The 13538-nt window shown below is 38.2% G+C and overlaps 1 protein-coding gene and 1 non-coding gene across 4 annotated transcripts in view; both read left to right on the top strand.

Annotated features, from left to right (window-relative positions):
* Ap1g1 (adaptor related protein complex 1 subunit gamma 1) overlaps nt 1–13538 on the top strand; it is an 85872-nt gene that overhangs the window by 58557 nt on the left and 13777 nt on the right. For all 3 annotated transcript variants that reach the window (XM_005345688.1, XM_005345689.2, XM_026777109.1), the window contains 7 exons: nt 831–886; nt 1795–1908; nt 5643–5783; nt 7105–7159; nt 9946–10068; nt 11213–11302; nt 12020–12147. In XM_005345688.1, the coding sequence (XP_005345745.1) occupies nt 831–886; nt 1795–1908; nt 5643–5783; nt 7105–7159; nt 9946–10068; nt 11213–11302; nt 12020–12147 (707 nt within the window). The remainder of the gene's footprint in view (nt 1–830; nt 887–1794; nt 1909–5642; nt 5784–7104; nt 7160–9945; nt 10069–11212; nt 11303–12019; nt 12148–13538) is intronic.
* LOC113455985 lies at nt 2257–2342 on the top strand. The gene has a single exon (XR_003376884.1). It is a non-coding gene; the product is annotated as a small nucleolar RNA SNORD71 (small nucleolar RNA).

Here is a 13538-nt window from a genome sequence, read left to right as displayed (position 1 = left end):
TTAAATTAGAGTGATTGAGTTGAGTATTATGTTTTTATATGAATGCAACCATATAGTATTTATCCCTTGCTTGTGTCTTTATTAAGCATAATGTCAAGGTTCACTTGTGTTTTGTAATATATCAGATGCCTTTCTTGAAATGCCTGCATAGGACTCTCTTGTACATGCCAGTAATACATCCAGAAGATTTGTTACTGATGGATCTCTAGGCTGTTTCCTATCACTTGTTGCTGGAGACTTTGTGTATATGTTTGTACAGTTGTATTTATCAGAAAAATTTCTAGGGTTAAACTACTAAAGTGGAGTACGTATATATATGTCTTTTAGTTTTAAGATCTTAATTGACTTTATTACCATTTTAGAATTGGGCAGCATTCTGTAAATACAGCAAATTTTTATTATATCTTCCAGTAATTACTGCTGAAATGGAATGGTATTTTTAAAAAGAATTTATTTTGTGTGGGGACACGTGCATCTATACATGTCCACTATTGTGCACACATGGAACATTAGAGGACAGCTTGAGGGAATGGGTCCTCTCCTTCCAACATATGGGATCTGTAACTGGAAATCAGGTCATCAGCCTAGGTTGCAGACATCTTTATCTGTTGAACCATCTTTCTGGCTCCTGAAATGGAATATGATTTTAAGAGTTTGTTTTTAGCTATTTATTTTCTTTTGCTAATAGTCTATAGATAACCAATTGCCATCTTTAAGCAGGTTCTATTCAGAGGCTGGACATTGGTTTTTTGAGTTAGAAAACAATATAAATCTATAACTTTTCTAGATTAAAAAACAAAACATAAAAAACCTATGCTGTTTCTCTTTAGGTTCTAGCCATAAATATTCTCGGTCGATTCTTATTGAACAATGACAAAAATATTAGGTAAGTCAGCTGAAAAATTTCCCATGTCTTCTACATTATAAAAATTAGTATTTCACAGAGTGACTTTGCTCAAGACTATACGTACGTGTAGTATTTATTATATGACAAAGAGTTTGAGGTAAATTTTAATTTAAATCTTAAAATTGCTATTTTGTAAAGAATTTGAGGATTTCTTTTACCGTTTAATTTTTTCTTATAAGTTAAGTACAAACATCCTATAAAGGGCCAAATGTTAAACATTTAAGACTTCCTGAATCACAGGGTCTTTGTAGCAACTACTCAATTTCATGGCTTTGGATCTTAAACTCAAGTTAATATTTGGGCAGGGTGGTGGTGGGACTTGAGACAGAGTTTCTCTGTGTGGCCCTGGCTGTGCTGGAACTCCATTTGTAGACCAGGCTGGCTTGGAACTTAGAGATCCACCTGCCTCTGCCTCCAAAGTGTTGAGATTAAAGGTGTGCATGTCATGCCCAGCTTTAAACTCAAATTATTATAGAAGCAATTTTGGTACTGGTATAAAAAAAAGCAGAAACCATTCAAATGATAAAATTAAAATAATTTTCTTCTTGTACTTTGTGGGTAAGGCAGTGTGAAAAAGTATATGTACTTACTGTTTTCTTTGTAAGATTTATAAAGAGCTGAGTCAGTTACTTTTGAAAGAGTAAATGGATGTTATTGTGAAAGCAAGGCTCATTTCAAAACCTCTTCAGCTTGTCACTGCTGTAGATTTTGCTCTTATTCCTTTAGAGATGTTGCTTCCAAGCCTCTAGTTTTGTGTTTATCTTGACATTTGAAGACGTGAGCGTTTTCCTTATGTGTTAGACATCTTTGTTTTTATTTAGGCAGCAGGAAAAATTTCTTGAGATTTATATTTTAACTTGGTTATTGTGAAACTTTATTCTCTACAGATATGTTGCTCTGACATCTTTGTTGAAGACTGTACAGACAGATCATAATGCTGTACAGAGGCACAGAAGCACAATTGTGGACTGTCTAAAAGATCTGGATGTCTCAATAAAAAGGTAAGAAAGATACTCTTTTTCCAGTGTTGTTAAGTGAAGCAAAAATTTTTTTTTTAAGTCTGTGTCCTCCACCAATTTGTTAATTTTAGTAGTTTTGAGTTTGAGAGCCAGACGTTTAGGTATTTAGTCCTTGTGTTCAGAAATGAGCTCTCTCTCTCTCTCTCTCTCTCTCTCTCTCTCTCTCTCTCTGTGTGTGTGTGTGTGTGTGTAAGTAATAAAATATTGACATGAGAAGTCTAGGTCAGTTAAAGAGACCCATGAGAAATACTGAAGTGTGCACTGATAGTGCTTTTAGTTTTTAGGTAAAATACATTGGACCAAACTTTGCTTAGTAGAAGTGCTGTGTTATGTGTGCTGGAGGATGAAAATAAGGAGTGATCCATCGGCTAAGTGTCTTACCACTGTGCTGAAACTCAGTTTGCTGACAGCGCACTTTTTCACAGTACTTAACCAGTAGGCAAGTGGGTTTCTTAGAATAGTACATCCAGAAACAACCGTTAGGCAGTTGACACTCTCAAAAGACATAAATACAAATCTTTTTGTTCAGTGGCATCTGGTAAGGTTTTATAGTTAGCTTTAATGAACTTTTGGTATGTGTTCAAAGCCAAACCAAAGGAGATTTAAAGTGATCTCTAAAGTGATTTAGTAAACAAACATTTATTTACACAGGACAAATGCTAAGTGCATGAATAGTTTACAGGTAAGACCTAGACTTAGTAACACCAGGTTTTAGTAGAGCCTTGCAGAGGGTTTTACAGCACCTTTTGTTGTCTATCACAGTAAACCAATGAGAGGAAGTACTTTCTATATCTGATTAATAGACTTCTTAAAATAAGTCATCAGGGGATCAGATGACCTAACCCTAAACTTTAGTCCTTGAAAGGGGCAATTCTGGAAATAGAAGTCAACTTTCTCACTTTTATTTTTGTTTTCCTATGGCTTAGGGTTTTGATTAAAAATAAAACCTGTGTTTGACAGAAGATCTAACATTAAGAGCTGAGACTCAGCCAGATTTGTTTCTCATTACAACCCTATGCTTAACAGACTACATCATTTCCCCTACCCTTTCAGTATATTGGTTACCTCCTTCGTAAAATGCAGGTAGAGGGCCACCCACTTCAGAGGCTTGTACAAGACTAATTTAATTCATATATAAAAACTACCTTAACATTTTATGGGAATGATTCTATCATTGAGAATTGAAATGCTATTGCTGTGTATTTAGTTAATGTGGAGTCATGCACTTAACTTATAGTTTTGAAAGGCATCATATTTCTGGTATTTTTTTCCCCAGAGACAGGTCTCAAATACCTGAGGTTGACTTTCAACTCCTGACTCTGTCTCCAACTTCTAAGTGCTGACACTACAAGCATGTGCCATCGTTTTTGCTATGAACAATATTTAAATTTTTAACCAAATATGATAAGATTTATATGGAATTGTATATTAAACTTTTTAGTTTTGCCTTTATTACCAAACTTGATAGGCACCTATAGAGACTTTCATTTATCTTACAGATATTTTTCTTTTTTATAGTCTGTTTCCTGTTCAGTTTGGGTTGTTAGTTGGTTTTTTGAAACAAAATTTCTCTGTGTAACTGTTTTGGCTGACCTGCAACTTGCTTTGTAGACCAGGGTTTGAAGACCACAAACTCACAGAGATTCACCTGCCTTTACCTTCTGAGTACTTGGGATTAAAGGCATGTGCCACCACTGCCCAGCCTGTTTGTTTTTACTATAATTTTTTTATTTTTTGATAGCATAATTGCCTCATTCCCCTTCCTTTTCTCCCTTCAGCCTCTCCCATGTATCTCTTGTTCTCATTTAAATTTGTGGCTTCTTTCTCTATAATTATTGTCACATAAATAGGTGTGCAGTGTGTAAATATATATACATATATGTATGCATATATATGTATATAATCATATTCCTACATATATACATATAACCTGCTCAGTCTGTCTAATGTCACTTATATATATATGCTCTCAAAATTATGACCTCTTTTTCTTTAATTTTTTACGTGTATGTGTTTACATATCCATACACACATACACATATATGTATATGTAGGTATGTAACCTGTCAGTCTGTATAATTTTACCTGTAAGTATTCAGGGCTGACCATTTGGTATTAGATAACCAATTGGTGTGCTCTTCCCTAGGGAAGACTGTTTTTCTCTGCTCAGCATTCCTTAGTCCTTTGTTTAGGGTTAAGACCTTTTGTGCTTTCTACCACATTAGCATGTCTGTTGGTGTCCTATTTGTGTTTTGGGAACTGGATCTCTATGTAGTCCTGGCTGGTATGGAACTTATTATGTAGACCAGGTTGGCCTTTAACTTGTGGTGACCTTCCTGCCCTCTGCTTCTCCAGTGCTGGAATTATAGGCATGAACCACCACTGCCAGGCTGTTTCTATTTTTTTTTAATTAGATATATTCATGTGTGTTTGTGTAGGTTCATGTGCATGTGAGTACAGTTGCCCTCAGAGGCTAAAGGCATTGGATTTCCCTGGAGTTGGAGTTAGAGATGGTTATAAGCTACCTGAGGACCTGAGTGAGTTCTTAATGACTGAACCGTCTCTCTAGCTCCATAACTAACCAGTGTATTTTAAGATTTATTTTTTATTACTTTTTTTGAGACAGAGTTTCTCTGTAGCTTTGGAGCCTGTCCTGGAACTAGGTCTTATAGACCAGGCTAGCCTTGAACTCACAAAGATCTGCCTGCCTCTGCCTCCCCAAGTGCTAGGATTAAAGGCGTGTGCCACCACTGCCTGGCCTTTTTTTTTTTTTTTTTTTTTTTTTACTTTTAATGATGTGTGCCTTCCCTCTTTGCTTATTTTTTGTTTTTGTGGTTTTTTCTTTTTTCTTTTTTTTGAGACAGGGTCTGATCTAGTCCAGCCTGGGCTTTAACTCACTATATAGGGGAAAATGATCTTGAATTTCTTATCCTCCTGCCTCTACCTTCTTAATGCTGGGAATATAGGCATGGGCCACTTTATTCAGTTTCTGCAGTGCATAGGATTCAATAGAGCTTTGAACATGAAGGGCAGGCACTCTAACAACTAGGTTACATCCCCTATGTTATACTTACATGGAAGTGGATTGCGAATAGAACAAGGGAAACAAATGTCATGTTTTTAAAGTTTTTATTGCTATTGTTTATTTATTTACCCTATATATCCATCCATCTGCTTCCTTGCTTATTTGTTTGTTTATAAGACAGGGTCTCATATAGCTCAGACTGTTCTCCCCCCACCCCAACAGGATTTCTTTGTATAGCCCTAGCTGTCCCAGAACTAGCTCTGTGGATCAGTCTGACTGAATTTACATAGATTTGTCTGTCTCTGCTTCCCAAGTGCTAGGGTTAAATGGGACTGAAGTTGTGGGCTACCACTACTGACTAGACAGACTCTTTTTTTTTTTTAAACTCTGTAGTTGAGTATGACATCGACCACTGATAATCCTGTCTCCACCTCCTAAGAGCTAGGCTTATAGGCATGTGGTACCACACCTACGTTCTCTCCAGGATTTCTGGAAAAAAGTGTAGATTTAACACAGTATCAGAACTAGCATATGATTATCTGGCTTGTAAAGATGGGATCACAAGTTTGTGTGCATATTCATCTGCCAGTGCTTTTGATGTATAGTGAATGTATAGTGATGTATAGTGAACATACTTGGGTATCTTTACGTAATATATATATATATATTTTTTTTTTTCTTCCTCTGCAAGACGTGCAATGGAATTGAGTTTTGCCCTGGTAAACGGGAATAATATCCGAGGCATGATGAAGGAATTACTTTATTTTCTGGATTCATGTGAACCAGAATTTAAAGCAGATTGTGCATCTGGAATCTTTCTTGCTGCAGAAAAGTAAGATTTAATTTTTATTTTCATTGGTAAAAGGTGTTTGGAACTTCCTAAAAGCACCTTTAAAACATGGGACCAAGATATGTTGTAGACATGTTTAAAGCATGTAGTGTTTATTTTAAGCTCTGAATTAGAAGTGATTGTAGCCAATATTGAAACATATTAAAACCAAACAAAATTCTGTTTATGTGAACTTTGCTTCTATATCCATTCTTTCACCTTACATCTATTATGAAAAGGCAGAAGAGCATCTGAATTGAAGTTATTTATGAGTAAAATGTGAAGTACAAAGTACTTTTCAGTTGTAGTAGTGTAAATATTCTCTCATTCGTGAATATCTCACTCTGAATTTAAAAGACTGGATCTCAGTTTTGGTCTTACTTGTGTCTAAAGGAACCCATTTTCCCCACTTGTGGAATGTGTGCAGTATGCATGTTTGCATATGTGTGGGCATGTGCACGTGGAGGTTTAAGATTCATGTCCAGGATCATCCTCAGTTGCTCTTCCAACTTATTCTCAGTCAAACCCAGAGCTCTATGATTTGTCCAAGTCTCTCAAGCCAGCTTGATCTAGACATTCCTTGTCTCTGCCTCCTGAGGATGCCACACCCACCATATGCATTTATGTGAGTTCTGGAGATCTAACTTGCAATTTAAAGAAAAGTGGCATATGAGAGAAAGACATCATGAGACTGAGCTCAGGTAGAGGGATTTTTTATTGGCGGAAAATGAATGGGAAGAGGGGAGAGTGAAGACTGGCCTCTGGAGACAGGAATGGCAGATGGGGAAGGAGAGACAGGCAGAGAGACAGAAAGAGAGATAGAGAAGAAGAGATGGGAGGTGGGTAAAGCTCAGTTTTTAAAAGGGAACTTAGCAAACATGCACAGAAGGTGCTCTTAGTCACTACAGCTGAGGATGTTATCCTGTCAGGACTCAAGGGCAGGCCAGTACAGATGCCTGAGTACTAACATTAACTCTGGTTCTTAGATTTCTAAAGCAAGCGTTTTAACCACTGAGCTCTCTCCAGCCCTCTTTATTTGCTTTCTTTTTTCCTGAATATATGATTGGTCTTCTGAGAAACTGAGACAAAGTCCCATCCTTTGAATTTAACTGCTCCTATTGTAAAATACTGGGAAATGTAAGTTTGATTATATTTGATTGTTCATTGAATTAAATGATGTTTTTTTGCTAGGTTTAATGGTGAAACATCTCCAAATAGAATCATTTAACTAGAAGACTTGGAAAAGTTTGTAGAATAGTTTTTGAAAGTTACTGGATATAGTACAGGTTATTAATTTCAATGCTTTTTCACCTTATTTTCTCAGGTATGCACCTTCCAAACGGTGGCATATAGATACAATTATGCGAGTCCTGACAACGGTATGTAGCCTTTTAAGTTAGACTATATACTGAATGTACCCAGAAATGAGACAGATGAAGCCCCTGTTGTCATGGAGGTTGTATTCAGCTGGAAGAGATTGGAAATTATATAACTGTTCTGGTTTTCCTTTGATAAAACACTGACCAAAACCAAGTTAGGCGGAAACATTTAATTGTGGGGCTCGTTTACATTTTCAAAGGTTAGCTTATTATCATGGTGGCATGTAGGTAGACTTGGTGCTGGAGAAGTAGCTGAGAGTCCTACATCTTGCAAGCAACAGGAAGTGGTCTGAGACACTGGGTGGTATCTTGAGCATTATGAGACCTCAAAGCCTGCCTCCACAGTGACACACTTGCTCCAACAAGACCATACCTTCTCTTCAAGGACACACTGCCCAGTAGTTCCACTCCCTTTGGGGGCCATTTTCTTTCAGATCACCATAAGAACAGATCCTACTTAGGCCACATGCCTTTTGATTTTTCTTTAGAGACTCCTTCATGCTGTCTGTTTTTGATGCTAGGGTCCGAAACCTGGAGCCCTGCATATGCTGTTTCCCTCTGTCCATGTTATATAAATGATTTTTATTCTTGAAAATTCATTAAGTTGTTTTTTTATGGCCAAGAGTGTGGCTTTTGGATCAGTGTGAATTTGAAAAGGTATGTTTTTTGTTGGATACCGTATTTCTAACTCTTAGATTGTAGTGATACCTTCTCTCTTCTGAACGTACTCGATAAGGGAAGTATGGAAATAAGTCATGCTACAGATTACCAACTTTTTACATTCCCCCTTTATTTCTGACCATTTTTCTTAGTGATGAGTGAACATTCTGGTTTCTTAGGATTTCCCATCCCTTCCAAAATACTAAGGTTAGGTCTGGCCTGTGTAAACCAGCTGTGTTGCTGTGTTCTGCAGTGGAGAGTAGCCAGGGCGGCTGATGTTAGCTGGGATCCCCATTCCGTGTCCCACATGACTAGTTACAACACTCTAACTGCCCGAGAGTTAGCTTCCCCATAGATTAAGTGCCTTTGATTTTTCATGGCTGCAGATACTGCCTCAGATTTTATCATTTGGGAGAATATTAAAAATACCAAGTTAATAATGAAAAGACAAAAACCAGCTGTTAAAAATCTGTAATTCTAGCTACTGGGAGGTTGAAAGTTCAAGGCTTGCCTTGGTAGTTAAACTGTGCCTCAAAATAAAAGTAGTAGACATGGCTCATCTAGTAAAACGCTTGCCAGGCAAATTGTGGACCTGAGCTTGATTCCCAACCCATGTAAAGAAAAGGCTGGTGTGGTGTGATGGAGCACTCCTGTGATTCCTGGAGCTTGGTGTCTAGCTAGCCTGGCTGAACTGGAAGATACCTGATGCCAACCTCTGGCTCAGTATTTATGCGCATACATACATGCCTAGACACAAACACACAAGTGGAGTTGGTGCTGGAGAGATGACTCAGTGGCTAAGTATTTGTTGCTATTGTAGAGGACCCAGATTTGGTTCCCAGCACCCACTGGTTTAAAGTCATTTGTTTCCCCAGTTCTAGGGGATCCAATGCCCTCTTTTGACTGAATGGGCTCCAGGCACACATTTGGACATACACACAGACAAAATATTTATACATTGTCTTAGTTAGATTTTTATTGCTGTGAAGAGACAACATGACCGTACAACTCTATAAGTTGTATAAGAAAACATTTAATTGGGGTGATCCACTTGCAGTTTCAGAGATTCAACTCATTATCATCATGACAGGGAGCATGGCAACATGTAGGCAGATATAATGCTGGAGCTGAGAGTCCCACATCTTAACTCAGAAGCAACAGGATGTCGGCTGACTCACTAGGCAGTATCCTGAGCATAGGAAACCTCAAAGCCTGCCCCCATAGTGACACATTTCCTCCAGCAAGGTCATACCCACTCCAATAAAGCCACACCTTAATAGTGCCACCCCCTATGAGCTTATGGAGGCCAAATACATTCAAGCTACAACATAAATACACAAATTAAAAAGGGGGGCAACTGGAGAGAAGGTTCAGTGGTAGAGTTCTTACCTATCATATATAAGACTCTTCAGTCCCAGGTGTCGCACCAAAATCTGTCCATCAGTGCATGGAATAATTAAATACAAAATAAATCCCATCCCTAGGACTATATTATTGATCATATTAGTAAATACTAGTTTTTAAATAACAGTGTGATACCTTAGGCTTATTTTTGAAAAGTCATGTGCTATGCTAGGGTATAGTTTAGTGGTAATGTTTGCCTAGGCTCTGTGAGAACCCTACATTTGCCCCAACACTGAAAATAAACCAAATTGAAAGAACAGAACAAGGTTGATTTGACCTTTGGTGCTGTGCACAGGCACTGTTCCTCACATTCCCCAGATGAATGCTCACTTTGCTCGTGGTTTTAACAGCTGTGCAAAACAAAAGTGGTGATTAAGTTCCCAGAGAATGCATCTTTTTTTAAAAAAATTAATTCAGCTTGTTTTCATCTACTCATTCATTCATTCATTTTATTTTAGGGTTTTACCTAAGTAGAAAAAAAAGTCATCCTTAGTAATTTGAGACTTTGTATTTTGATTTTGACTGGAACTTTTTATTAGACTTTGGTAGAATTAAATGGTTTAAATATTCTATTCAGACTTTGAAGCTTGAGGTGTTTATGGACCTGGCTGGTAAAATCTTTTTTTTTTTTTTTTTTGTGATCTTTTCCAAAGCCAACAGTTTACCTGCATCTGCCAACACTGCTTGTGTGTTCTAGGATAATTGTTCCTGTTTCCTTTTAGGCAGGAAGTTATGTTCGGGATGATGCAGTTCCCAACTTGATTCAGTTAATTACCAATAGTGTGGAGATGCATGCATACACTGTCCAGCGCTTGTACAAGGCAATTCTTGGTGATTATTCTCAAGTAAGTACTTCATTTTCTGTTACTTCATGGGAAAAAAATACCCTTTCTTTTTATGTCACTATCACTCCACATATAATGTTTTCAACTTTATAATTAGATGATTTATAATTTACATTAAATTAATTTTGGGGCCTGGACAGTAGCTCAGACAATAAACTTTCTTGACTTTGCAGCATGAGGACCTGAGTTTTATCCCTTGTATCCTTGTTTTTATTATTATTATTATTATTATTATTATTATTTATTATTATTATTATTATTTACTTTCTGAGACAAGATTTCACTGTATTTCTTTGTAACTCACTGTGGAACTCACTGTGTAGTCCTGGCTGTACCTCTGTGTCTGGGTGCTAGATTATAAAGGGCATGTTCCACCACTCTCCACCTGTACCCTTTGCTCCCCTTTAAAGGCAAGTGTGGCGGCACAGGCTTGTATAATTCTAGTGCTGGTGAGGAGAATCCCTGGGGCTTGCTGACCAGCCAGCTTAGGCCGCTCGGTGAGGCCCAAGCCAGCAAGAGAGCATATCGCAAAAACAAATGGCTAAGAACTGTGGCTGAGACTGCAGACATTGCTAAGTGTTTGAGGTTCTGACTGCACAAGCATAAATCCTGAAAATCATAGCATCACCAGAACCAATATGAATGACATAAAAGTGGTATAGATGGGATCACCAGAACCAATAGAAGAAATATAGAAGTGATTGGTGTGCCTGTTCACCTGTGATTCTAGTGCACAGAAGATCACATAACCTTCAGAACAGGCTGAAACAAGTCTGATAACCGTATTTGTGAGCTCTGTGTTCAGTAGAGAGACCCTGCCTCAATGAATAAGGTGGATATGGAGTGAAGACTCCCAATGTCAACCTTAGGCATGTATACATGCATATACATCCATACACATATGTTCACATGCATACACACATTAGAAAAAGGTGGGCAGCATCTGAGAAACAGCAGAAGTTTTCTTCTGGCCTCCACATGCATGCACATACACTTAAACCAATATATACAAAAACGCACATACATGTATACCTGTACATGTATACATGCGCGCGTGCGCGCGCGCGCACGCACACACACACACACACACACACACCCCAAAGCAGTTTTGGGAAGATTGAAGGCCTTGACTTTCTTTTGGCAGCAACCCTTGGTACAAGTGGCTGCGTGGTGTATAGGTGAATATGGCGATCTTCTTGTGTCTGGCCAATGTGAAGAGGAAGAGCCTATTCAGGTATCTCTTGTTACTTTTGGTTAAGGAGGGAATCAGATTGTGTTTTTGATAATGGAGTAATGTTTAATGGGGAGTTGGAATTAATTCCTTGAAAACTTTTTATAGAAGTAGTATCAAGACTGTGTTTTAGACATGTGGCACTTAGATTATTATGTGGATTTAAATCTGTTTCAGTTGGCCTAGGGGGTGTAGTTGGATTATTGAGTGCTAGATCAGTAGTGGGTTCAGTCCCCAGTACCCAACACAGAAACATAATCATTCATGCCTCACTCTTTTCCATAGCAAATGGAATTCTGCTTTCTCTTATCTTTGGGCATATTCATGTTTCCATTTGCTCATTGAAAGGTTGACTTTTGAGAACATTTTAGCACGTCTTGTATGTATGTTTCTTCTCCTATCACTTAAAATATAACCATTCTTATCCCAGCACTCGGGAGGCAGAGGCAGGCGGATCTCTGTGAGTTCGAGACCAGCCTGGTCTACAGAGCTAGTTCCAGGACAGGCTCCAAAACCACAGAGAAACCCTGTCTCGAAAAACCAATATATATATATATAAAACCATTCTTAATTGCCATTGGTCATTTTTTAAAACATGCTCTGACCAGTGGTTTAACTTAGCACAGACAGTAGGAGAGACAGCCCCCCCCCCCCCAGCTCATCTGAGACCCATGCTTTAGTTTCCATTGGCTACATGTTGCAACTTCTTTTCCTCCCCAGGTGACTGAAGATGAAGTGTTGGATATTTTAGAAAGTGTCCTGATCTCTAATATGTCCACCTCTGTCACACGAGGTTATGCTCTCACTGCCATTATGAAGCTTTCTACTCGATTCACCTGTACTGTAAAGTGAGTACTGAGGAAAGTGGAGTGAAAGGCTGCTCTGTAGCTCCACTTGTGCGTACACTTAGGAGCCAGAGGTCGACGTCTAGTGTCTTCTCTATTGCTCGCCTCCTTAAGTTTTGAGCTTACTTAGCCGTAAGCTCACTCATTTAAGAAGTTGGCCCGAGAGCTTCAAGAATCTATCTCTGGGTGTCCGCCTTACTAGCACCAGGGGTACAGATGTGTACCATCACACATTGCTCTTTATAGGTGCTAGGGTTCCCATCTCAGGTCCTCGCACTTGCATGGGAATCACTTTACTCACTGAGACATCACCTCCCTCCTTGTTCTGTGGCTCATTTGGTAGGATATTTATTTGCCTAACATATACAAGACCTGGGGTTGATCCCAAGCAGTGCATACAGGGTCTAGATCAGGTGTTTGTGGTCATCCTTGACTATATAACTAATTTCAGGCCGACTTAGATTACATGAGACTCTGTGAAATTTAAAAGCTTATTATGGAAAACTTCAAGAATAGACACAAATGGGGCTAGAGTAAGTAGTTAAGAGCATTTGCTGCCCTTGTAGAGGATCCAAGTTCAATTCCCAGCACCCACTGGTAGTTAACAGCCACCTGTATCTCCAGCTATGTTGATCTGATACCCTTCTCTAGCTTCCTCAGGTGAACTGATATACACGTAGACAAGGAATTCAAACACATAAAATAAATCTTAGATAAAGGAATAGAGAAAATAGAGACATTAGTGAGTTTTCATTTACTTAATACCACACACACACACTCAGAGTGATCAGTTTGTAGTTAATCCTCATTTTGTTCTGCCATTGTCTCACCCTACTGTGGATTATTTTGTAGCTAAAGTTGTAGTTTTACAGTCCAGTTTCTAACATTTGCCCCTAAAATTTTGGTTTATTGTATTCTTTTTTGCTTGCTTTTGTTTGTTTGAGACTGCCTTGGAATCCAGAGATTTGCCTGCCCCTGGCTCTCAAGTACTGGGATTAAAGGTGTATACTACTATTCCTGCCTTCGTTTTTTATATTCTGAAATATTGGTGTAGGAATAAAAACGTATGTGTGTGTGTTTAAATCTTTTAAGTTTTACTTGATGCTATTTTGAGTAAAAATTGACTGAGTCAATTTTCCAGACAAAGTTAGTTTTTCTAGACTTTCTATTTCATTTTCGATGTAAGACTTCATGAGAATTATAATTTTTTTAGTATTTAATGCTAAGTGGAAGAATTTATGGTGAGCATTCCGATGCTAAAACCTTATTTTTAAAGTTACTAAGAAAAAGAATTGGATAGTACCGAGTCCTTTTGTGGCAAAATAATGGGTACTTTTGTTGTGCAAGATTTTTTCCTCTTTCACTCCTGGGCCTTACACAGATATGCAAGTGCT

The sequence above is a fragment of the Microtus ochrogaster genome, chromosome 4 (assembly GCF_000317375.1).
Source record: "Microtus ochrogaster isolate Prairie Vole_2 chromosome 4, MicOch1.0, whole genome shotgun sequence".
In the NCBI taxonomy this organism is placed as follows: Eukaryota; Metazoa; Chordata; class Mammalia; order Rodentia; family Cricetidae; genus Microtus; species Microtus ochrogaster.
This window is presented reverse-complemented; position numbering and strand designations above follow the sequence as displayed.